The sequence below is a fragment of the Mobula hypostoma genome, chromosome 29, assembly GCF_963921235.1.
Source record: "Mobula hypostoma chromosome 29, sMobHyp1.1, whole genome shotgun sequence".
NCBI classification, from domain to species: Eukaryota; Metazoa; Chordata; class Chondrichthyes; order Myliobatiformes; family Myliobatidae; genus Mobula; species Mobula hypostoma.
In genome coordinates this window covers 22,832,019-22,859,003 of record NC_086125.1, presented here as the reverse complement: position 1 = coordinate 22,859,003, position 26,985 = coordinate 22,832,019, and the positions used below count along the sequence as shown (strand labels likewise).

General features: G+C 45.6%; 1 protein-coding gene across 4 annotated transcripts in view; it reads left to right on the top strand.

Annotated features, from left to right (window-relative positions):
- LOC134339237 (adhesion G protein-coupled receptor E2-like) overlaps window positions 1-26,985 on the top strand; it is a 98,525-nt gene that overhangs the window by 40,207 nt on the left and 31,333 nt on the right. For all 4 annotated transcript variants that reach the window (XM_063035575.1, XM_063035576.1, XM_063035578.1 and 1 more), the window contains exons 9-17: window positions 122-296; window positions 2,390-2,509; window positions 5,795-5,982; window positions 6,724-6,894; window positions 18,003-18,197; window positions 19,634-19,869; window positions 21,373-21,439; window positions 23,709-23,800; window positions 26,232-26,400. In XM_063035575.1, coding sequence (XP_062891645.1) covers window positions 122-296; window positions 2,390-2,509; window positions 5,795-5,982; window positions 6,724-6,894; window positions 18,003-18,197; window positions 19,634-19,869; window positions 21,373-21,439; window positions 23,709-23,800; window positions 26,232-26,400 — 1,413 coding nt within the window. The remainder of the gene's footprint in view (window positions 1-121; window positions 297-2,389; window positions 2,510-5,794; window positions 5,983-6,723; window positions 6,895-18,002; window positions 18,198-19,633; window positions 19,870-21,372; window positions 21,440-23,708; window positions 23,801-26,231; window positions 26,401-26,985) is intronic.

Sequence of the window (26,985 nt, the reverse complement as noted above, 5' to 3'; positions counted from 1 at the left end):
AACTAATGTTTTTGCTCAATGACCCTTCATTGGAAAACCATCATTTTCCATTTTTTCCCAGACATCCAACATCTGTAGTATTTTCCTTCTCAATTCATGAGATGTTCCTTTTCATCTGTAGGATATAACAACATTTGTAAACAGTGTTCTTAATAGTTCCCGGCTGAAGAGCATGGACACCACTCAAAGGCTGGAGGTGGCAACGGCCGCAGTGGACCTCTTGGAGAACATGGCAATGGCGATTGCTCTGAAACTACCAAGTTCAAAGGCAGAGACCATAGAAACAAACTCTTTTGGTAAAGTATTGGATTCTGGAAACATTGACTACTGGAGCAAAGGTCCTCATTGCTAGTTATCGAGTCTGTGAAACTGGTTTCAAGTTAAGGGAAGGAAATGTGGAGATTATTTTCTCAGTAATCAGCTGGTTTTGAAAATGATTAATATGTGGGCTCTTGATAGAAATCTTTGTTTAATATTTCTAAAGCTTAAAAATCAATCAGGCTGCAATGTGGAAGAAAGAAAAATGCTGGAAGTAGTCAGTAGTTCAGGCTGCATTCTGGAAAGATAAATAGTTAATGTTTCACGCTGAAGAGATTAACCATTTTTCATTCTAATGTTTATGCCTGACCTGCTGAATTTACCAACATTTTCTGCTTTTATTTCTGATTTCATGAGGTTGCTTTGGAAGGCTGTGCTGAAACATTCCCTGGGTAGGGCAAAAAGCATTATCAAGGATGCATCTCACCCTAACCATGGACTTTTTACTCTCCTCCCATCCAGTAGGCGCTACAGGAGCCTCCGCTCCTGCACCAGCAGGCACAAGAAGAGCTTCTTCCCTGAGGCTGTGACCCTGCTGAACCTCTCATCACAGCGCTAAGCAGTATTGCACCCCTATTGTACTGTCTCAGTACTTTTATATTTGTGTGCTGTAGCACTTACTTTTTGTTCGCAGTTATTTTGTAAATAACACTATTCTTTGCATTTCTGGTTAGATGCTTTGTATCTATACTTGGCACAATGACAATAAAGTTGAATCTAATCTAATCTGATCTAAACATGCCACATCACTGATTGTGAGTGTCCGCTGTCATGTTTTGCACAATTTACCCTCACCCTCACTGTTGTCTGTTGAGCACAATGTCTAGGCTGAGAGGGTACCACACAGTTAGAGTTGCCTGATTTTGCATGGGACATTCTGTCATTTGTTCTGTTGGTGGGAATGCAGGACATTATATCATAGAAGACCAGGAGAATTATACCAAAAGTCCCAGACAAGATTATCCACAAACCCTCATTCACATTATATAATCAGTTACTTAATTTCTTTGTGACCTCACTGTCTGCAAACAAACTACTCCAAAGAATTCACCAACAGTGTAGTATCAGAGAAACGTTGTGCAGAAGGCCATTCTACCCATTGAACCCATGCTAGGTCTCAACAGGAACATCGCAGTCTGATCATCTCCTGTTTCTCAATAGACCTGTAATTATTTTCTCTCCAACACTCATGTGTTTTCCCATTTGAAAGCTCATGATGAAATAGCTCCACTTCCCATCCAAGCAGTCAGTTCTGTGACCACTCACTGTGCGGAAAGGGTTTCTCTCCTGGCACCCCTGGTTCAACAATAGTCACCTTTAAACCTCTGGTTATTGGTTCTCCATCCCTCTTCAATGGAAGACCATTCTCTGCCCAAACCATTGACAATCTTGAAGATTTTTATCAAATTATCTCTCAACCTACACTACTGAAGAAGAACAATGCCACATTCTCTGGTCTGTCAATGGATCTAATGTTCCTCATCGACTGCATCTTCCTGCTCTATCTTCTCTGCACTCCCTCTAAGCATGGTAACCAAATACAAAGTAGCTCAATCATCTTTTATGTTAATTCCACCACACTTCAAAAATAACATCTAGGAGGATGTTCTGAAGTTGAGAAAAAGACTGAAGTCATGAAACTTCAGTCTTCCTGATATAGGAGTGGGACTCCTCACTAACTCTGGTAAGGAGTCAAGATCACTGTCCATGCTATGGATAAGAAGTGTTGATAAGATAGATATTAGACCTGGTGAACTAACATATTTGAGCCAGAATTTATCATTTTACCTGCTTTTGATCAGTGCCACCAGACAGTGAAGAACATGCAAGAGTATTTTCTCTCAGTTCTGTGGGAACTGAGACTAATTGTTTTCTTACTACAGTAAGCTAATTCAGCCCAAGAAAGCCCAGTTGCAAATTGTATCCATGAGATGGGATTCTCAGAATGCCTGAACAAGACCCTGCAGAGAGGCATTGATTAAAGAGTTATCGGCAGAGGTAGAGAGAGAGAGAGAGAGAGAATATCCTTTTTGCCACTGAATGCTTCACCTTACTTTGCCTTTCCTCATAGTTCTTAAGGTCAAGGTGCCTAAAAGGAACAATGCGGGTGCAGACCAACAGGTGAAATTGGAAACTCAGAATAATTCCTTCGAGATTTACTGGAGAACTATTGCTGGAGAAAATAACACTGGTAAATTTTCTGTCTCTTTCCCATGCTTGTGTACACAGTATAAGAATGAGTTTGGCCAATGATTTACAGACTCATTCACAGGGGATGTTCTACCTTGCCCAAGTTGTTGACTGAACTATTACTCTGTGGGATCAGTCTGTGTTCCCCTACATCAAAATATGCTGCTGTGTTTGGTCTTATTGTGTAATCCTCAGTGAAGACAATTCTGCCTTGAGTAGAAATCAAATGTAGTTCAGAATGAGCAGTGCTTGGCCACTGTTTTTAATCCATGTGTAATCGACATGAAGATCCAATTTATGGTTTCAAACTCTGCATTAATCTGAGAGACCTCAGTATGTAGTTTGCAGGCTGACAGATATTTGCTACGTTCAGGATATCTGCTCATCTGATTGTGGAGAGGGTCAGCAGGAAGTTCAATAGGATGATTGTGGGAATGAAAGGGTTAATGTATGAGGGAGATGATAAGAATGAGGGCGGATCTCACTGAAATATATCGAATGTTGAAAGGCCAGGGAGAGTCTTGCACCAGAGAGCACAGCCTCAGCATACAAGGACATCCCTTTGGAATAGAGGTGTGCAGGTATTTTTTTAGTCAGAGGCTCTGGAGGCCAAGTGATTGGGTATATTTAAAATGGGGCTTGATAGGTTCATGATGGTGCTGATAAGTGGCAACTCTTTGCATGCAACTCAGATGGGAATCATGAGGGTGTACCTTCAGGAACATACTGGACATTACCAAACTAAAAACCATGGATAAACCAGGATATTTGTAGACTGCTGAGAGCTAGATATGTGGTATTCTAGACCAGTGATCCAGAACTACACAAGAAGTCCACGTATGACCTACAGAAGGCTATTTTAAGATAGAAAAAAACATGCTAATTGAAGTTGGAGATGGAATCAAATACACGTCAGTTCTAACAAGATTTACAAGCCATTACTTTCTCCAAAGAGAAACCTAACGTCATGAATGGCTTTGAAAGAGAGAATAAATCTATGCTTGTGTGGATCCCTGCAGCATCTGGTGATCCTGTGTTCTCTGTCTCAGAGGACCACATCAGAACAGCTTTCAAGAGGCGTCAGGTCCTGATGGTGTGCCTGGTAGGGAAATGAAAACCTGTGCCAACCAACTGGTGGGAGAGTTCAAGAACATCTTCAATCTCTCACTGCCATAGTCAGAATTTCCTACCCGCTTCAAAAGGGCGACATCCATACCAGCACCCAGGAAGGGCAGGGTGAGCTGCCTCAATGACTACCACCCAGTTGTACTCACATCTGCTGTGATGAAGTGCGTTGGGAGTTTGCTCGTGGCCAGAATCAACTCCTGCCTAAACAAGGACCTGGACCTGTTGTGAGGTTACCATGGTTGCATAGACACCTCGGGCATCAGAGTTCAGAGTTCAATTCCAGTGTCCTTTGGAAGCAAGTTTGTACATTCCTTCCTGTGTGTGCATGGCTTTCTACTGGGTGTTCCGATTTCCTCCCACCATTCAAAGTCAGTCCGGTTAGTAGTGTATTGTCCCGAGATTAGGCTACAGTTAAATCAGTGGGTTGCTGGGTGGCAAGGCTCAAAGGGTCAGAAGGGCCTGTTAAATGCTGTATCTCTAAATAAAATAGAACAAACTTTGCCTATCGCCACAATAGGATGCAATCTCACTGGCTCTCCACTCGGCCTTGGATCACCTGGATAATCGCAACACTTACGTCAGGCTGCTGCTTATTGATTCCAGCTCAGCGTTCAACACAACCATACCCTCAATTCTGATCAACAAACTCCAAAACCTGGGCTTCTGTACCCCTCTCTGCAAATGGATCCTTGACTTCGTCATCAGGAGACCACAGTCAGTGCAGATCAGAAATAACCTCCTCCTTGCTGATAATCAAGACTGGTGCACCTCAAGGATGTGTGCTTACCCACTGCTCTACTCTCTCTACACCCATGACTGTGTGGCTAGGCACAGCTCAAATTCCATCTTTCTTTGCTGACGACACAACCATTGTTGACAGAATTTCAGGTGGTGATGAGGAGGTGTACAGGAGTGAGATAGATCAGCTGGTTGAGAGGTGTAGCAACAAAAACCCTACACTCAACATCAGTAAAACCAAGGAACTGATTGTGAATTTCAGGAAGGGGTAGTTGAGGAAACACTCACCCTCATCAAGGAGTCATCAGTGGAAAGGGTAAACAGTTTCAAGTTCTTAGGTATCAACATCTTTGAAGGTCTGTCCTGGACCCATATTGATACAATACCAATATGCACGACAGCAGCTATGTGTAATTCAGAGTTTGAGGAGAATTGGTACGTCACCAAGGACACATGCAAATTTCTACACATGTTCTGTGGAGAGCGTTCTAACTGGTTGCATCACCCTCTGGTATGGAGCGGCCACTGTGCAGGATTAGAAAAAGCTGCAGAATATTGAAAACTCAGCCAGCTCCATCAGGGACACATTCAAAAGGTGATGCTCCAAACAGGCAGCATCTGTCTTTAAGGACCCCCAGCACCCAGGACATGCTGTCTTCCCATTGCTACCATCAACGACGCAGAATCACGTACCTGAAGACACAGTCTCAGCCTCTCAGGACCCTCTCCGCCATCAGATTTCTCAATGGACAATAAAACCACGAACACTACCGTTTTACTTCATACTATCTTATTGCACTACTTAATTAATTTAATTTTCTGTATGTATACTATTTATTGTAATTTAAAGGTTTATTATTATTATTGTTATTATTATGCATTGCAATGTACTAATGTCCTAAGAAACAAATTTCACAACATAAGCCAATGATGATAAATCTGATTCTGATTCTGGTTAGCAAGGTATCAACGTTTAAGGGGAGAAGGAAGGAGAATGGGGTTGAGAGGGATAATAAATCAGCCATAATGAAATGGTGGAGCAAACCCGATGGGCTAAATGGCCTAATTCTGATCCTTTGTCTTATGGTCTTATCTTCTTTCCCAGAAAGGCACCATTTTCTGTGGATCTCCAGATTTTGAACTATTCACAAGACACAGGTCAGGAATGTGATGGACTCTCACTTACCTGGAAGAGTATAGCTTAACCAACACAAATAAACTTAACACCATCCACGATAAGGCAGCCCACATGATGATCTCCTTGTCCATCCCCACTGAGAGCTGATTTTAATACTCAAAGACTTACAAAGCGCTACTGCCATGGGTGTGTTTTGTGTTGACCTGCCTTTATATCCAGTTGCTGGAGTGTTTCACTGATGTTTCTCCACATTCACTAAAGGCTGATCTATTATCTCCACAGAGTTTCAGGCCGTTTCCTTTATTGTATTCAAAGACTTGGAATCCCTGCTGAACCAAGTGATTGAAGACGGCCGTCCATCTCAGAACAATGTCTCATTAAACTCCCAGGTGATAGCCGCCACCATCAGCAACAAAGCTGTCAGCTCTAATCTGAAGGAAAAGTTCAATTTGACTCTGAAACTCAACCAGGTTTGTAGGTACTATCTGTGATGTTCCCCAATTGAAAATGAGCTTCCTGCTAAAATGCAAGATGGGAAGTTGAACAGGTGCTGATCCTGGGTTTAAGTATAACATTTCCATGGAAACTGGGTTTGGGCCATTTCAGGTCAGTTTATGGTGGCCTTTCCAGTCCCCATTACTCAGTGGGGCCTGATAGAGGAAGTGGAGATCCCTCATCTGAGAGAGACGGGGGATTGTTCAGAGACTGGTAGTGAGACACAGAGGAGGAGAAGCCCCTTGCTGTCATTTCTCAGGTCATTGAGTAACTGGTTACAAAGTACAAACACCATTTCACTGAAAGGAAAATACCCATTACTGCATTACTGTAATTACCCATTCAGCCATCGAGTTTGCACAGTAGCAGAGAGGTTGACGTAATGCTTTACAATGCCAGCAATAAGACCCGCCAGTGTCTGTGAGGAGTTTGTACTTTCTCTTCGTGACCACATGGGTCTCATCAAAGACTGTGTTGGTCTTTGATACAAATGATACATTTCACTGTAGGTTTCAAAGGTTTTATGTTCATGAGGCAAATAAAGGTAAACTTTTCCAATTCTATTGCCCTGCACTTCACAAGTTTGATGGGACAATGTAGATGGAGCTTCACTCTGTTTCTAACCAGTGTCTCCTGTCCTGTGGCTGTGAATATTTAACTTGTTATTAGAATATTTTCAATAATGGTTTGAAGAATTTCTCCTTATCTGGAAACAGGAAAAGGAAGTTGGTGAAGAGCTAGAATGTGTCTATTGGAGTAATACCGAAAAGAACAGTGTCTGGAAATCTGATGGTTGTGAACGGATCGATTCCAATCAGACCCATGTAACCTGCCAGTGTAACCACCTGACAAGCTTTGCTATTTTAATGGTTCCAGTTAAGATTGAGGTAAGAAATCATTCAATAGAAAACTCTGTAGTCAGATAAAAAGGGGTGAATGAAGAGAGTTAGATTGAAAGAGACACAAACACAGAAACAGACCCTTCAGCCCACATTCTCCATGCTGACCATTAACAATCATTTACATTAATATTTGTTCTGTAGCTTTCTATATATTGGTGATACAAATCCTCCTCTAAATGTCACTGAAATGTGGTGATGCACCTGCCTGTGCCACCCCCTCAAGGCAGTGTGTCCCAATGGGTGAAACAATCCTTCCACAAATCCCTTCAAAATCCATACCCCTTCCTCTCAACCTCAGCCGTCTGCATTTCGACACTTCTGCTATGGTGTAAATTTTCCCAGTATCTATTCGTTCCATGCTCCGTCAGCATCCTCTGCTCCAAGAAAAACAAAACAATGATGCCATGCAAGTCAAAAGGTGGTTCAGAAGGCATATGGTGTGTTGGCCTTCCTTAGTCGGTTGGGCTCGGGGAGGTTGAGTTCAAGAACCACAAAGGAATATTCCAACTCGATATAACTGTGGGTTAGATCGCTCTCAGAGTACTGTGTTCAGTTCTGTTTACCTCACTATAGGAATGATGTGGAAGATTTAGAGAGGCTTCAGAGGGGATTTACCAGATTGGAAAGCATGTTGACAGGAGGCTTGTAAGAGGGGGAGTCCCTCTGTCACGATTTCTCAGGAAATGACGTAGCCACAGTTACAGAGAACAAGTCCAGCAAATCACTCAGCTGCACTCTAGCTGTGGTCTACACAATGTTGCTTGAAGTTTTACCATTTCCTGCCTGTACTGTATTTATATTTTATTCCCTGAATAATGCAGGAAGTAACCGATGCCTTCTTTACTGCCTTAGCAACCTCTATTTCCATCTTCAGGAACACATTGACTTTACACACTGTTCCTCCACACACCAGGTCCTCACCATTCACTCTGTAAGACCGACCCTTATTACAGATATTCGAGTAACCACAGACGCTGGACTGAGGAGCAACAAACAATCTGCTGGAGGAACTTAAGGGGTCGAGCAGCGTCTGTAGGGGGAAAGGAATTGTCAAAATTTCAGGGCCGAACTCTGTATCAGGACTGAGGTGACATTCTGGTTCTGATTCAGGTTTTCAAACCAAAACACCGACAGTTCCTTTCCTCCCACAGACACGGCTCGACCCGCTGAGTTCCTCCAACAGATCAATTATTGCTCTAACCTTTATTAGACATGCCAAGGTTATGGTACGGTATTAGTTATGGGTCGAAGTGCTTGGCAGAGATGGTACTTGGTGCTCGGTGTCGGACAGGTGGTCGGAGGCTCGGAGTTTTCGGACAGACTCAGAGTCGGACTGTGGTCGGATGCTTCCAGGATGCTGCATCGGCAAGTTGGCGGCACTGAAGGTTTACCATCTGCGTGGGATGATGGGACTTTCGAGAGACTTTGAGACTTTACCATGCCATGGCCTGTTCTTATCAAATTACGGTATTGCTTTGCATTGTTGTAACTATATGTTATAATTCTGCGGTTTTTGTTAGTTTTTAAGTCAGTTTCTCATGTCCTTTCGTGATATCACTCTGGAAAAGAATTGTATCATCTCTTAATGCATGCATCACTAAATGAGAATAAGAGAAAACTGCGTATCCTCATAATCTAATCAAATCTAATCTAATGCCATCCCTGGAGACTCTATCACAGAAAATCTGTCCCTGGAGAATCTACCACAGTAACTCTGTCTAATACTGCCCCTGGAGGCACTATCACAGTAACTCTGTCTAATGCAGTCCCTGGAGACTCTATCACAGTAACTCTGACCCTGGACACTCTGTCACAGTAACTCTGTCCCTGGAGACTCTATCACAGTAACTCTGTCCCTGGAGACTCTATCACAGTAACTCTGTCCCTGGAGACTCTATCACAGAAATTCTGTCTAATTCTGTAACTGGAGACTCTATCACAGTAACTCTGTTTAATGCTGTCCCTGGAGACTCTATCACAGCAACTCTGCCCATGGACAATTTGTCACAGTAACTCTGTCCCTGGACACTCTGTCACAGTAACTCTGTCTAATACTATCCCTGGAAACTATATCACAGTAACTCTGTCTAATGCTGTCCCTGGAGACTCTATCACAGTAACTCTGTCCCTGGACACTCTGTCACAGTAACTCTGGCCCTGGAGACTCTACAGTAACTCTGTCTGATGCTGTCACTGGAGACTCTATCACAGTAACTCTCTCCCTGGACACTCTGTCACAGTAACTCTGTCCCTGGAGACTCTATCACAGTAACTCTGTCCCTGGACACTCTGTCACAGTAACTCTGTCACTGGAGAATCTACAGTAACTCTGTCTGATGCTGTCCCTGGAGACTCGATCACAGTAACTCTGACTAATGCTGTCACTGGAGACTCTATCACAGTAACTCGGTCCCTGGAGACTCTATCACAATAACTCTGTCTAATGCTGTGCCTGGAGACTCTATCACAGTAACTCTGTCCCTGGAGACTCTATCACAGTAACTCTGACTAATGCTGTCCCTGGAGACTCTATCACAGTAACTCTGTCCCTGGAGACTCTATCACAGTAACTCTGAATAATGCTGTCACTGGAGACTCTGTCACAGTAACTCTGTCCCTGGACACTCTGTCACAGTAACTCTGTCCCTGGAGACTCTATCACAGTAACTCTGTCACAGTAACTCTGTCCCTGGAGACTCTGTCACAGTAACTCTGTCCCTGGACACTCTGTCACAGTAACTCTGTCCCTGGAGACTCTATCACAGTAACTCTGTCCCTGGACACTCTGTCACAGTAACTCTGTCCCTGGAGACTCTATCACAGTAACTCTGTCTAATGCTGTCCCTGGAGACTCTATCACAGTAACTCTGTCCCTGGACACTCTGTCACAGTAACTCTGTCCCTGGAGACTCTATCACAGTAACTCTGTCACAGTAACTCTGTCCCTGGAGACTCTGTGACAGTAACTCTGTCACAGTAACTCTGTCCCTGGAGACTCTATCACAGTAACTCTGTCTAATGCTGTCCCTGGAGACTCTATCACAGTAACTCTGTCCCTGGACACTCTGTCACAGTAACTCTGTCCCTGGAGACTCTATCACAGTAACTCTGTCTAATGCTGTCCCTGGAGACTCTATCACAGTAATTCTGTCCCTGACACTCTGTCACGGTAACTCTGTCCCTGGAGACTCTACAGTAACTCTGTCTGATGCTGTCCCTGGAGACTCTATCACAGTAACTCTGTCTAATACTGTCACTGGAGACTCTATCACAGTAACTCTGTCCCTGGACACTCTGTCACAGTAACTCTGTCCCTGGAGACTCTATCACAGTAACTCTGTCCCTGGACACTCTGTCACAGTAACTCTGTCACTGGAGACTCTATCACAGTAACTCTGTCTAATGCTGTCCCTGGAGACTCTATCACAGTAACTCTGTCCCTGGAGACTCTATTACAGTAACTTTGACTAATGCTGTCACTGGAGACTCTATCACAGTAACTCTGTCCCTGGAGACTCTATCACAGTAACTCTGTCTAATGCTGTCCCTGGAGACTCTATCACAGTAACTCTGTCCCTGGAAACTCGATCACAGTAACTCTGACTAATGCTGTCACTGGAGACTCTATCACAGTAAATCTGTCCCTGGACACTCTGTCACAGTAACTCTGTCCCTGGAGACTCTATCACAGTAACTCTGTCTAATACTATCCCTGCAGACTCTATCACAGTAACTCTGTCCCTGGAGACTCTATCACAGTAACTCTGTCTAATGCTGTCCCTGGAGACGCGATCACAGTAACTCTGTCCCTGGACACTCTGTCACAGTAACTCTGAAACTGGAGACTCTATCACAGTAACACTGTCCCTGGACACTCTGTCACAGTAACTCTGTCCCTGGAGACTCTATCACAGTAACTCTGTCTGATGCTGTCCCTGGAGACTCTATCACAGTAACTCTGTCCCTGGAGACTCTATCACAGTAACTCTGTCCCTGGAGACTCTATCACAGTAACTCTGTCTAATGCTGTCCCTGGAGACTCTATCACAGTAACTCTGTCCCTGGAGACTCTATCACAGTAACTCTGTCCCTGGACACTCTGTCACAGTAACTCTGTCCCTGGAGACTCTATCACAGTAACTCTGTCCCTGACAGACTCTATCACAGTAACTCTGTCCCTGGAGACTCTATCACAGTAACTCTGTCTAATGCTGTCCCTGGAGACTCTATCACAGTAACACTGTCCCTGGACACTCTGTCACAGTAACTCTGTCCCTGGAGACTCTATCACAGTAACTCTGTCACAGTAACTCTGTCCCTGTAGACTCTGTGACAGTAACTCTGTCACAGTAACTCTGTCCCTGGAGACTCTATCACAGTAACTCTGTCTAATGCTGTCCCTGGAGACTCTATCACAGTAACTCTGTCCCTGGACACTCTGTCACAGTAACTCTGTCCCTGGAGACTCTATCACAGTAACTCTGTCTAATACTATCCCTGGAGACTCTATCACATAACTCTGTCCCTGGAGACATTTCACAGTAACTCTGTCTAATGCTGTCCCTGGAGACTCTATCACAGTAACTCTGTCCCTGGAGACTCTATCACAGTAACTATGTCTGATGCTGTCCCTGGAGACTCTATCACAGAAACTCTGTCTGATGCTGTCCCTGGAGACTCTATCACAGTAACTCTGTCCTTGGAGACTCTATCACAGTAACTCTGTCTAATACTATCCCTGCAGACTCTATCACAGTAACTCTGTCCCTGGAGACTCTATCACAGTAACTCTGTCTAATGCTGTCCCTGGAGACGCGATCACAGTAACTCTGTCCCTGGACACTCTGTCACAGTAACTCTGACCCTGGAGACTCTGTCACAGTAACTCTGTCCCTGGAGACTCTATCACAGTAACTCTGTCCCTGGACACTCTGTCACAGTAACTCTGTCCCTGGAGACTCTATCACAGTAACTCTGTCTAATGCTGTCCCTGGAGACTCTATCACAGTAACTCTGTCCCTGGACACTTTGTCGCAGTAACTCTGACCCTGGAGACTCTATCACAGTAACTCTGTCCCTGGACACTCTGTCACAGTAACTCTGTCCGTGGAGACTCTATCACAGTAACTCTGTCTAATGCTGTCCCTGGAGACTCTATCACAGTAACTCTGTCCCTGGACACTCTGTCACAGTAACTCTGTCCCTGGAGACTCTATCACAGTAACTCTGTCTAATGCTGTCCCTGGAGACTCTATCACAGTAACGCTGTCCCTGGACACTCTGTCACAGTAACTCTGACCCTGGACACTCTATCACAGTAACTCTGTCTGATGCTGTCCCTGGAGACTCTATCACAGTAACTCTGTCTAATACTGTCCCTGGAGACTCTATCACAGTAACTCTGTCCCTGGAGACTCGATCACAGTAACTCTGACTAATGCTGTCAATGGAGACTCTATCACAGTAACTCTGTCCCTGGAGACTCTATCACAGTAACTCTGTCTAATGCTGTCCCTGGAGACTCTATCACAGTAACTCTGTCCCTGGACACTCTGTCACAGTAACTCTGTCCCTGGAGACTCTATCACAGTAACTCTATCACAGTAACTCTGTCCCTGGAGACACTATCACAGTAACTCTGTCTAATGCTGTCACTGGAGACTCTATCACAGTAACTCTCTCCCTGGACACTCTGTCACAGTAACTCTGTCCCTGGAGGCTCTATCACAGTAACTCTGTCCCTGGACACTCTGTCACAGTAACTCTGTCACTGGAGACTCTATCACAGTAACTCTGTCTAATGCTGTCCCTGGAGACTCTATCACAGTAACTCTGTCCCTGGAGACTCTATCACAGTAACTCTGTCCCTGGAGACTCTATCACAGTAACTCTGTCCCTGGACACTCTGTCACAGTAACTCTGTCCCTGGAGACTCTATCACAGTAACTCTGTCTAATGCTGTCCCTGGAGACTCTATCACAGTAACTCTGTCCCTGGAGACTCTATCACAGTAACTCTGTCCCTGGACACTCTGTCACAGTAACTCTGTCCCTGGAGACTCTATCACAGTAACTCTGTCTAATACTATCCCTGGAGACTCTATCACAGTAACTCTGTCTAATGCTGTCCCTGGAGACTCTATCACAGTAACTCTGTCCCTGGAGACACTCTATCACAGTAACTCTGTCTAATGCTGTCCCTGGAGACTCTATCACAGTAACTCTGTCCCTGGAGACTCTATCACAGTAACTCTGTCCCTGGACACTCTGTCACAGTAACTCTGTCCCTGGAGACTCTATCACAGTAACTCTGTCTAATGCTGTCCCTGGAGACTCTATCACAGTAACTCTGTCTGATGCTGTCCCTGGAGACTCTATCACAGTAACTCTGTCTAATGCTGTCCCTGGAGACTCTATCACAGTAACTCTGTCCCTGGACACTTTGTCGCAGTAACTGTGACCCTGGAGACTCTATCACAGTAACTCTGTCCCTGGACACTCTGTCACTGTAACTCTGTCCGTGGAGACTCTATCACGGTAACTCTGTCTAATGCTGTCCCTGGAGACTCTATCACAGTAACTCTGTCCCTGGACACTCTGTCACAGTAACTCTGTCCCTGGAGACTCTATCACAGTAACTCTGTCTAATGCTGTCCCTGGAGACTCTATCACAGTAACTCTGTCCCTGGAGACTCGATCACAGTAACTCTGACTAATGCTGTCACTGGAGACTCTATCACAGTAACTCTGTCCCTGGACACTCTGTCACAGTAACTCTGTCTAATGCTGTGCCTGGAGACTCTATCACAGTAACTCTGTCTAATGCTGTCCCTGGAGACTCTATCACAGTAACTCTGTCCCTGGAGACTCTGTCACAGTAACTCTGTCCCTGGAGACTCTGTCACAGTAACTCTGTCACAGTAACTCTATCCCTGGAGACTCTATCACAGTAACTCTGACTAATGCTGTCCCTGGAGACTCTATCACAGTAACTCTGTCCCTGGACACTCTGTCACAGTAACTCTGACCCTGGAGACTCTATCACAGTAACTCTGTCCCTGGACACTCTGTCACAGTAACTCTGTCCCTGGAGACTCTATCACAGTAACTCTGTCTAATGCTGTCCCTGGAGACTCTATCGCAGTAACTCTGTCCCTGGACACTCTATCACAGTAACTCTGACCCTGGAGACTCTATCACAGTAACTCTGTCTAATACTATCCCTAGACTCTTCCTGGAGACTCTATCACAGTAACTCTGTCTAACTCTGTCTAACTCTGCTGTCCTCTGTAACTCTATCAGTAACGCTGTCCCTGGAACTCTGTCACAGTAACTCTGCCTGGAACTCTATCACAGTAACTCTGACCCTGCAGACTCTATCACAGTAACTCTGTCCCTGGAGACTCTATCACAGTAACTCTGTCTAATGCTGTCCCTGGAGACTCTATCACAGTAACTCTGTCCCTGGACACTCTGTCACAGTAACTCTGAAACTGGAGACTCTATCACAGTAACTCTGTCCCTGTCCCTGGAGACTCTATCACAGTAACTCTGTCTGATGCTGTCCCTGGAGACTCTATCACAGTAACTCTGACTAATGCTGTCACTGGAGACTCTATCACAGTAACTCTGTCCCTGGACACTCTGTCACAGTAACTCTGTCCTTGGAGACATATCACAGTAACTCTGTCTAATGCTGTCCCTGGAGACAATATCACAGTAACTCTGTCCCTGGAGACTCTATCACAGTAACTCTGTCCCTGGACACTCTGTCACAGTAACACTGACCCTGGAGACGCTATCACAGTAACTCTATCCCTGGAGACTCTATCACAGTAACTCTGTCTAATGCTGTCCCTGGACACTCTATCACAGTAACTCTGTCCCTGGAGAGTCTGTCACAGTAACTCTGTCCCTGGAGACTCTATCACAGTAACTCTGTCCCTGACACTCTGTTACAGTAACTCTGTCCCTGGAGACTCTATCACAGTAACTCTGTCCCTGGACACTCTGTCACAGTAACTCTGACCCTGGAGAGTCTGTCACAGTAACTCTGTCCCTGGAGACTCTATCACAGTAACTCTGTCACAGTAACTCTGTCCCTGGAGACTCTATCACAGTAACTCTGTCTAATGCTGTCCCTGGAGACTCTATCACAGTAACTCTGTCCCTGGACACTTTGTCGCAGTAACTGTGACCCTGGAGACTCTATCACAGTAACTCTGTCCCTGGACACTCTGTCACTGTAACTCTGTCCGTGGAGACTCTATCACAGTAACTCTGTCTAATGCTGTCCCTGGAGACTCTATCACAGTAACTCTCTCCCTGGACACTCTGTCACAGTAACTCTGTCCCTGGAGACTCTATCACAGTAACTCTGTCTAATACTATCCCTGGAGACTCTATCACAGTAACTCTGTCTAATGCTGTCCCTGGAGACTCTATCACAGTAACGCTGTCCCTGGACACTCTGTCACAGTAACTCTGACCCTGGACACTCTATCACAGTAACTCTGTCTGATGCTGACCCTGGACACTCTATCACAGTAACTCTGTCTAATGCTGTAACTGGAGACTCTATGACAGTAACTCTGTCCCTGGACACTCTGTCACAGTAACTCTAACCCTGGAGACTCTATCACAGTAACTCTGTCCCTGACAGTCTGTCACAGTAACTCCGTCACTGGAGACTCTACAGTAACTCTGTTTGATGCTGTCCCTGGAGACTCTATCACAGTAACTCTGTCCCTGGAGACTCGATCACAGTAACTCTGAATAATGCTGTCAGTGGAGACTCTATCACAGTAACTCTGTCCCTGGAGACTCTATCACAGTAACTCTGTCTAATGCTGTCCCTGGAGACTCTGTCACAGTATCTCTCTCCCTGGACACTTTGTCGCAGTAACTCTGACCCTGGAGACTCTATCACAGTAACTCTGTCCCTGGACACTCTGTCGCAGTAACTCTGACCCTGGAGACTCTATCACAGGAACTCTGTCGCTGGAGACTCTATCACAGTAACTCTGTCTAATACTATCCCTGGAGACTCTATCACAGTAAATCTGTCCCTGGAGACTCTATCACAGTAACTCTGTCCCTGGACACTCTATCACAGTAACTCTGTCTAATGCTGTCCCTGGAGACTCTATCACAGTAACTCTGTCCCTGGAGACTCTATTACAGTAACTCTGACTAATGCTGTCACTGGAGACTCTATCACAGTAACTCTGTTCCTGGAGACTCGATCACAGTAACTCTGTCTAATGCTGTCCCTGGAGACTCTATCACAGTAACTCTGTCCCTGGACACTCTATCACAGTAACTCTGTCTAATGCTGTAACTGGAGACTCTATGACAGTAACTCTGTCCCTGGACACTCTGTCACAGTAACTCTGACCCTGGGGACTCTATCACAGTAACTCTGTCCCTGACACTCTGTCACAGTAACTCTGTCACTGGAGACTCTACAGTAACTCTGTCTGATGCTGTCCCTGGAGACTCTATCACAGTAACTCTGTCCCTGGAGACTCGATCACAGTAACTCTGACTAATGCTGTCAGTGGAGACTCTATCACAGTATCTCTCTCCCTGGACACTTTGTCGCAGTAACTCTGACCCTGGAGACTCTATCAAAGTAACTCTCTCCCTGGACACTTTGTCGCAGTAACTCTGACCCTGGAGACTCTATCACAGGAACTCTGTCGCTGGAGACTCTATCACAGTAACTCTGTCTAATACTATCCCTGGAGACTCTATCACAGTAACTCTGTCCCTGGAGACTCTATCACAGTAACTCTGTCCCTGGACACTCTATCACAGTAACTCTGTCTAATGCTGTCCCTGGAGACTCTATCACAGTAACTCTGTCCCTGGAGACTCTATTACAGTAACTCTGACTAATGCTGTCACTGGAGACTCTATCACAGTAACTCTGTCCCTGGTGACTCTATCACAGTAACTCTGTCCCTGGAGACTCTATCACAGTAACACTGTCCCTGGTGACTCTATCACAGTACCTCTGTCTCTGGAGACTCTATCATAGTGACTCTGTCCCTGGAGACTCTATCACAGTAACTCTGTCCCTGGACACTCTATCACAGTAACTCTGTCTAATGCTGTCCCTGGAGACTCTATCACAGTAACTCTGTCCCTGGAGACTCTATTACAGTAACTCTGACTAATGCTGTCACTGGAGACTCTATCACAGTAACTCTGTTCCTGGAGACTCGATCACAGTAACTCTGTCTAATGCTGTCCCTGGAGACTCTATCACAGTAACTCTGTCCCTGGACACTCTATCACAGTAACTCTGTCTAATGCTGTAACTGGAGACTCTATGACAGTAACTCTGTCCCTGGACACTCTGTCACAGTAACTCTGTCCCTGGAGACTCTATCACAGTAACTCTGTCCCTGACACTCTGTCACAGTAACTCTGTCACTGGAGACTCTACAGTAACTCTGTCTGATGCTGTCCCTGGAGACTCTATCACAGTAACTCTGTCCCTGGAGACTCGATCACAGTAACTCTGACTAATGCTGTCAGTGGAGACTCTATCACAGTATCTCTCTCCCTGGACACTTTGTCGCAGTAACTCTGACCCTGGAGACTCTATCACAGTAACTCTCTCCCTGGACACTTTGTCGCAGTAACTCTGACCCTGGAGACTCTATCACAGGAACTCTGTCGCTGGAGACTCTATCACAGTAACTCTGTCTAATACTATCCCTGGAGACTCTATCACAGTAACTCTGTCCCTGGAGACTCTATCACAGTAACTCTGTCCCTGGACACTCTATCACAGTAACTCTGTCTAATGCTGTCCCTGGAGACTCTATCACAGTAACTCTGTCCCTGGAGACTCTATTACAGTAACTCTGACTAATGCTGTCACTGGAGACTCTATCACAGTAACTCTGTCCCTGGTGACTCTATCACAGTAACTCTGTCCCTGGAGACTCTATCACAGTAACACTGTCCCTGGTGACTCTATCACAGTACCTCTGTCTCTGGAGACTCTATCATAGTGACTCTGTCCCTGGAGACTCTATCACAGTCGATTCCTGAACGTGGTTCCCCACTTTGTGCTTGCAGACTGACGATTGGCACTTGGAGGTGATCACCTACATCGGCCTCATCATCTCCCTTTTCTGCCTCGCTGCCTCCATCGCCGTATTTGTCAACTGCAAATCCATCCAGAATGCTAACACCAATCTTCACAAGCACCTGAGTATCACCCTCTTCCTGGCACAGTTCATCTTTCTGATCGGAATGCGGATTAAACAGCCGGTAAGAAAACCAAATTCCCGCCTCTAATTCTCATAGAGTTTCTGAATGTGCAGTTGGTCAAATTCTGCAGCAAAGCCAGACTTAACGTGGGTGTAGTGGTATCTCAGCCCCTGCTCTCCCACCACTCTCCTCTGGTGTCCTCTCCTTCCATTGGCTCATCGTGACCATCGTGCCATCCCTTTAATCAGATCCTCATTGCAATGGTAGCCAAAGCCTCCGAGCATTGGAGACTCACCCCTTCCCCATGGTCTTGTCACCACAGAACGTTGCCCTTTCCCTCCCTCTGCCCTCCTGCCCAATGACCTCACTGGACACTCCAAACCTCCTTATTCACATTCACCCTAGGGTGTAGTGGATTACCCCTGTCACTGAGTTTCCCGGTCACTGGAGAATGAGTGACATCAGCACACTTTGCAGATCTGGAGCTGCAACAAGATCTTTTATAAAAAGTACCAAAGATGTTCTCAGTTTATGGACTCACAAGAGTTTGTAAACACTGGAGATCTGGAGCAAATCACAAAGGAGCTGGAGGAACAGAGGAGGTCAGTCAATGTGAAACGTCTAATGTCCATGTCCCTTCATAGATACCTACTGACCCTTGGAGTTCCTCCATCTCCTTTGTGCATTATTCTAATTTTATCACTAAATTACTACTCATTAATCAATCTTTGGTGTATATCACCACCGTTTTCTTTATATGTTTGCGGATTATCTCTTCTATTGTGTACAGGTGTTTGTGTACTGATTTATTTCAGAGTCTCTGTGTTAGTATCTCTGAGTTACACACACAAAATGCTGGAGAAACTCAGGGGGTCAGGCGGCATCTATGGAGGGGAATAAACAGTTGAGATTTCAGGCTGAGACTCTTCATCAGGATTGGAAAGGAAGGTGGCAGAAGTCAGAATCAGAGGGAGAGGAGAGGGGAAGGAATACAAGCTGGCAGGTGAGAGGTGAGATGAGGTGAGGGGGAAGGAGTGTGGGTGGGGGGGTTGAATACAGCAGCTGGGAGGTGATAGGTGAGATGAGGTGAGGGGGACGGAGTGTGGGTGGCGGTGGGAGGTGTTTGAATACTGCAGCTGGGAGGTGAAGAAGTTAAGGGGCTGAAGAAAGAGGATTCTGATTGGATGGGAACGTGGAGCAGGGGAGAAAGGGAAGGATGGGAACCAGAGGGAAGTGATGGGCAGGTGAGGAGAAGAGAAGAGGTAAGAGGGAGCTGGAATAGGTTGTCGGTCCATTTCTGATGCCATGTGTTTTTCTCTGTGCCCGTGTGAATGTCTTTAGCTGTGGTTATCTCTCTCTGTTCCTTTCCACTTGTGTGTAACCGTCTGTGTGTCTCTGACCCATCTCTGCATGTTCCTGCCTGCGTCCCTGTCTCTGACTGCCCTCTGCTTTTGCCCCGAGCTGCCCACTATCCACTGTGTTGCCTCTTTCTTTAGGTCGTGTGCGCCCTGATTGCCGGGTGTCTGCATTACCTCTTCCTTGCCGTCTTCGTCTGGATGTTCCTGGACAGTCTGCAGCTTTTCATCATGTCCAGAAAATTGACAGTCACCAATTACACTCGCACACATATCATCAAACGAAGATACCTGTACGTTTCTGCTTATGCTGCTCCTGCTGTGATAGTCATTATCTCAGCAGCAATATACCCCGGAGGCTATGGAACAAAAACCACGTGAGTATTAAATGATAAGGAAATGTAATGGAGTGACACAACTGACTGTGACGCAGAAAGAGGCCATTTGGTCCATCAGGTCCATGCTAACTTCCTGCAGACTTAGCCCATCAGTCCCATTGGCCTCTCCTTATCTCCCTCTACCCCTGAACCTTATCCTCCCACACATGGCCATCAACTCCCCTTTGATGCTTTCTCCACCCACCCACAACAGGGGGTAATTTACTGTCAATACACACCGTTGGGATGTGGGATCAAACCGGAGCTCTAAGGGAAATCCTGGCACGGTGATGGAGACAACATGCAAACTCCACTTGGACAACAACCAAGGTCAGGATTGACCCGGGTCCCTGGAGGCAGCGGCGCAATTGGCTGCACCACTGCCCTAACGCAGGACGTGGACTGAGTCCTGTACCAGCTCTGAGAGCAAAGCATAAAATTCACCCGATATCCTGCATCTGAAACCTTGATAATATTGTATTAAATATTCTCCAGGTGGTGATTGTGTGGAGAGGTGTGGGAAGCTGTGTTGAAACTGGTAAAAAGGAAAAGACTTGCAAGGGTTATTGTGGGTATTGTCTGAGTTGCTCCCGGGTACTGGAAAGGGTTTGAATTCACCCGTTGACAGATCCTGTCCCAACTGATCTCAGCTGCTGTACCACTGAGAAGTGTGAGATTGGCCAAGGGCCAGAGGAGAATCCTCAGAAGGCATAGGGGCAACAGAAGTCTACCAATCACCCATGACTGGAACCCATTTCCCTCGTCTTGGTCCATAGCTCTTTACACCCTGATCCATCACCCACTTCGGCAGCCTGTTGACCTGTGATCAAAGGGGAGAGTTTGCAGTGACCTGATATCCTACTGATCTCCATCCAGGGACCTGCAGAAGTGAGTCTGACTGAGATCCCAGCATCACAGAACATTGCAGAGCTAGTCGGCTAATCCCCTCATCTTCTTCTGGGATTGACCACAGTGAGAGAGGCAAACAAGACTTCTGTTGAAACACCAGTTGCCTGATGCTGTGAGACTTGGTCACTATCAACCCCAGTCTCTGCCTGTGGGGCAGGGAGGGAGACGGCGTGGTGCCCCTCCCTGTCCTTCTCAATTCTCTCCTGTGCTAGGTGGCTCTGCCCTCCCAGTTTACTGACAGATGCCCAACTCTGTGGACAGAGATTGAGTTCCAGTGCAGAGCTGAGAAGGAGTCACATTGTCACTGCTGCTGTCATTGGAGGAGATATCGGAGCCAAATCCTGTCTGTAGTTTTGGACGGACAGAACTTATCCCAACAAACCATATCAAAGGAGAGTGCAGGCCATTTCCCCCACATTCAGGCCAACATCCCTTAACCAATGGCATTGATTGGTCATCAGCGCACTGTTATTGTTTGGGATCTTGCCATGCAGAGGTTGGCTGCCGTTTTCCTGCACTGTCGATCCGCTGACGTTCTCAATGTATTTCACAAACTGACTGCCACCCAGTGACGAATCTCTTCCATCCTCACAGCTGTTGGCTGAAGCACAAGTTGGGGTTTAACTGGAGTTTCCAGGGCCCGGTCTGTTTCGTGATTCTGGTAAGCTTCCTGTTTCTCTCTGCACTGCAACCGTTCCAGACCGGGGTTCTCTCTTGTTGTGTGCTTCACTTTCAGTCCCCTGTGTGTGTCCACATGGTGTTGCCTCTATGCCCAGGGTTCACAGACACCAGATATCACTGTGCACTGGAGTGTCTCAGTGCCCAGTGTTGAGAAGGACGAGTTTGGGGGATGCACTGAAGCTTGGTGCAGACACTCCAAAAGCTCAGTGGGGAAGGATCACAGTCCGGGGTGGTGCCTCTGCTGAGGGGCTGTGTCCAGTGTAACAGCCCCTCACGAATCACTCATGGACTGTGAGAAGCATCGGTGTCCTCTCAATGTTAATGTGTCTGACACTCAGTGTGGTCGGCATATTTGATAACTGAAGAAATATCAGTGAACCTGCCCCTCAGGTGTTTGTGTCAATCGCACCTCTGACCTAGGGGCTGGCCTTTGACCTCTGATCTGCTGCTTTCAGAATCAGAATCAGGTTTATTATCACCTGCATGTGTCGTGAAATTTGTTAACTTAGCAGCAGCAGTTTAATGCAATACATAATAGAAGAAGTAGAAGAAAAAAAAATAATAATAAGTAAGTAAATCAATTACAGTATACGTTTGTTGAATAAATTAAAAATCGTGCAAAAACAGATATAATATACATTAAAAAAGTGAGGTAGTTTTCACGCGTTCAATGTCTATTTAGGAATTGGATGCCAGAGGGGAAGAAGCTGTTCCTGAATCACTGAGTGTGAGCCTTCAGGCTTCTGTCCCTCCTACCTGATGGTAACAGTGACAGAAGAGCATGCTCTGGGTGCTGGAGGTCCTTTATAATGGACACTGCCTTTTTGAGACATTGCTCCTTGAAGATGTCCTGGGTATTTTGTAGGCTCGTGCCCAAGATGGAGCCCACTAAATTTACAACCCTTTCTCCTAACCCTGAGCCATTACCCCTATCAGCTCGAACCTTGTGTTATACTGAACTCCAGCCACTGACCAACACAAAGGATGCACCCAGCCTACACATCCTGGGTAGTTCCCTCCATCATTCCCCCTCCCCCCCAGACCCTCTCTGAGTCGTGTGTGCACTGGGCCCAGTGATACTGGAACCTTCATTGTTGCTTTGTTGCTTTCATCCCTTTGAGACATTGGCACATTTGCAGATTAGGTACCACTTTACCCCAAGTATTGGGACAGTTTGTAAAATGCTTCACTCTTTGGAGTTAATGAAAGATTTTGATCAAAAAGCAAATTCCTGTTGTTAAAGTATGGTATCTCTTTCCACCAGCTTCATTGTCCTATTACTTATCACTGAGTAGGGTGGGCCTAGGTTTGGGTTTGGTTGTGTCCGTCTGCATAATTAAAAGGAGCAGCAAGGAGGAATAGGCAGGTTGAGGGGCACCGGGTCTTTGATTCAGGGCAGGATGGAGGAAAGAAGCAGAGAAACTGGGGGCCTGCTTCCCAATCTTCTGGCCTGGAATTCCCAGCTGACAGATCCCACTGACTCATCATAGTGGTTGAGGGTGAACAATTCCCATTTAATTCTTCTCCTGGGCTTCCTAGTCATCCCAATGCATCAGGATTCTGTGGAAAATCCCACCCCCTGGAAGAATGTTGGTTTTGCAAAATGTATGAGTGGAGAGTCTGAGGGGAAGACATGGGGGATAAGCAGAAACAAGAGAAAATCTGCAGATGCTAGAAGTCCAAGCAACACACACAAAATGCTGGAGGAGCTCAGCAGTCAGGCAGCATCTATGGAAAAGAGTACAGTCGACATTTCGGGCCAAGACCCTTTGGCACCATTCTCTGTGTGTTGCTTAGATTTCCAGAATTTGATTACTACACTGCCGAGTCCCTTCCAGGTATGGCTACCCTGAAGAAGTTTAAATCTCTCCAGAACTGCTGAAGGGTCTCAGCCCGAAACTCTTTTCGAATAGAAGCTGCTGGCCTGTTGAGTTCCTCCAGAATTCTGTGGGGACAAGCTGAATTTTAGATAAAGGAAAAAAGAGTGTCAAGGGTAAAGCCAATAATCATTGAGAAGTAAGTGTGAGTGTCAGTGAGTGAGAATGGAAAGTAGGAGGGGTGAATTGAGTGCGGGATTTGGGGGATACGTTCTGCCTTGCTCATGAATACCAGTCTTTCTCTCACTCTCTCGTTTTCTTTCCATCATTCTCTCACACACTCTCTTTCTCTCACACACTCTTTCTTTCTCGCACTCTCTCCTTCTCTCGCACTTTCTCTTTCTCTTGCACTCTCTGTTTCTCTCTCTCCAGGTCAATACAGTCCTTTTATTTGCGACTCTCTACTTACTGAGACGCCATTTGAACTCGCGCAACAAGGAGGTGTCGAAGCTGAAGGAAACCAAGTAAGTGACTTGATGGATGTATATAAGATGATATGAGGCATGAAGTGGACAGCCAGCATCTTTCTCCCAGAGTAACAATAGCTAATATGAGATGGCATACTTTTAAGGTGAATGGAGGAGAAGTATTGGGTGGGAGGGTGGTGATTCTCAGTGGTAAGTTGTTCACACAGGGAGCGGAGGGAGTGTGGAGCACACTACCAGGGGTGGTGGGAGAGGCAGGTATATTTAGGACATTTGAAAGACTATTAGATAGGCACATGGTTGAAAGTAGAATGAAGCCCTATGTGGGAGGGAATGGTTACCTTAATCTTGGAGTAGGTTAAAAGTTTTGCACAACATCATGGGCTGTAGGGTCTGTACTGTGCCGTGTTCTCTGTTCTATGTGCCACTATGTGTCCATCACTAGCCTGGCCTCTTGGGACCCTGACATGGGGCAGACTCCTGGCAAGGAAGCTGCTGTTGATCATGATCTGGCAAAACACAGAGACACTCCTACTGAGAGCCAACAGCACATGACCCATGTGGCTACGTCCTAAATGTCTCAGTCATCCTTGATGTTACAGAGTAAATATATGCACTTGCATCCTCTTTGGATTATTATAGGGAGGGGACACCATGATCTCCTTGCACATACCTCACCTTTCAGAATCAGAATCAGGTTTGTTATCACTGAAAAACTTTATTATCACTGACATACCGATGGTCACTTTATTAGGCATCTCTGTTAGATACACCAACATCTTCTGCTGCTGTAGCCCATCTGCTTCAAGGTTTGATGTGTTGTGTGTTCTGAACACCACTGTTGTAATGCATGGTTATTTGAGTTACTGTTACGTTCCTTTCAGCTTCAACCAGGCTGGTCATTCCCCTCGGACCTCTATCATTAACAAGGTGTTTTTTCCCCACAGAACTTCCACTCACTGGATTTTTTTTGAAACAAAATTTGCACTATTCTCTGTAAACGCTAGATACGGTTATGCATGAAAATCCCAGGGTATCAACAGATACTGAGATACTCAAGCCACCCCATATGGCACCAACTGTTATTCCACAGTCAAAGTTACTTACATCACGTTTCTTCCCCATTCTGATTAACAACTGAAACTCCAGACCATGCCTGCCTGGTCTAAATTGCTGCCACATGATTGGCTGATTATATATTATCATTAACAAACATGGTTACCGATGTGCATAATGAAGTGACCACTGAGTGTATGTCATGATATTTGTTGTTTTGTAACAGCAAATGAACTCTTATCTTTTATATTAGTGTTTTGTTTTACAATTGATCCCGGGTGAGTGAGTGGGATGAGAATTAGCAGGTTCCCAGGAAGGGTCTCTGTCCATGGTGCTGATTTCTGCCGATGGTAACACCAGAAATGGGGTGCTAGTCAGGTCATTGGCCCAAAGTTGTTGGTGGAAATGTACTTGTGTACATGCCATGTGAGCACAGTGTCGGGACTAACACAGTTGTTGCCACTTACCCTCAAACCCAATGACCAGGAACAGGAACACAGACAATGTAAGGTTGACGGTATCACCAAAAGATAAGACACATCATTAAGGTCTCATTCAGAAGACAATTCAATAATCTGAGCGTGACCAAGCAGAGCCAACATTGTATCATAAGAAAAACTCATGATTCCCATCGTCAGTAAAAGAAGGAACCATTCGGTTTTCAGAAGGCATTTGGACTTTATGACAGAAGTACTCCTTCTGGGGCTAGATCTGCATAGACAGATGAGCTGATTCTCAGCAGCCCTAAAAGCTTCTTCCCACTCACCCTGAGGTTCCATTCTCAGTTATGTGCACAAATTGACTGGTGTGCTCTGCAGAGAAGGTTTACCAGGCGGCTCCCTAGGCTGGGTTGATGTTCAAGAGACATTTAAGCAGAATGGAACTTCACTCGGTATACTTTAGAAGTGTGAGAGGGACCAACTTCGCAAAACAGATGATTATGAAGGGGGCAGATAAGATGTTGAGCAGATGATGGGAGCACTCAGAGCAAAGAATAGTTTCCGGATGGGGATGACGCATTTCAAAATTGAATCAGGAGAGACTCCATACCTTGAAAGACTGTGATCGACCCCGGAGTGATGCAGATATGCAGTTATTGAATATTTTAAAGACAGAAATTGACAAATGTTTGAGCTATGAGAGAGTCAATGTGTTTGCAGAGAGCAAGTAAGTAATGTGGAAACCAAGATTAGACCAACCACGATCTTACCAAATCATATGGAATGTTCAAAGAGGCAATTCCTGCACCTGCTTCATGTCTTATGTAACACAACATCCTGAATTGGCAATATATCACTGCTCCTTTGCCATGACTGGCTCTAAAACCCTGAGGGTATGAAAGATCCCATATGAAAGGAATTTCATCATTCCTGTATTTTTCATTCACCTGGTCTCTTTTTCTTCATCTCTACAGATCCCTAACCATTAAGGCTGCAGCACGGATGCTTGTTTTGGGATCCATGTGGATCTTTGGAATATTTCAAGTTGATAAGAGCACTGCAGTGTTCTCCCACTTATTCACGGTCATCAACAGTCTCCAGGGTCTGTTCATTTTCCTTATTTACTGCGTTTTCAATCGCCGGGTAAGAATCTCTTCCCTACATACTGTGAATGGTTGGGCACTCAGGGTGTAAAGGAACAGAGGAACCCAGGAGTATGAGTTTGAAAGCAGGGTCAGAGGTGGACAGGGTAGTGAGAAAGGCATTTGGCACACTGGCCTTCATTAGTCAGGGCAATGAGCATCGAAGATTGGACATTATTGTGTAGCTTCATAAGTTGTTGGTGGGGATACACTTGGAATACGGTAGATACTTTTGGTCACTCTGTTATCAGAAAGTCGTGGTACATTGGAAATATTTGAAGATGTTTCCAGGATTAGAGGGCCTGAGTTACAGTGGGAAGTTGACCAGCTTCGGTCTCGAATCCTTGGAACGTAGGAGAACGAGAGTCAAAATTGCAGAAATGTTTAAAAGTATGAGAAACATATATAAGATGGGTGATAAGTCTTTACCAGAGGATTGGGAAGACCAGGACTAGGGGGCATAGATTTAGGATGAGAGGGAAAAAATTTAAAAAGGGACCTGAGAGGTAGGGGGTGGTGAGTATATGGAATGAGCTGAAGAAGAAGTGGTTGAGGCAGGTACAGTGGTATAATTTAAGAAATATTT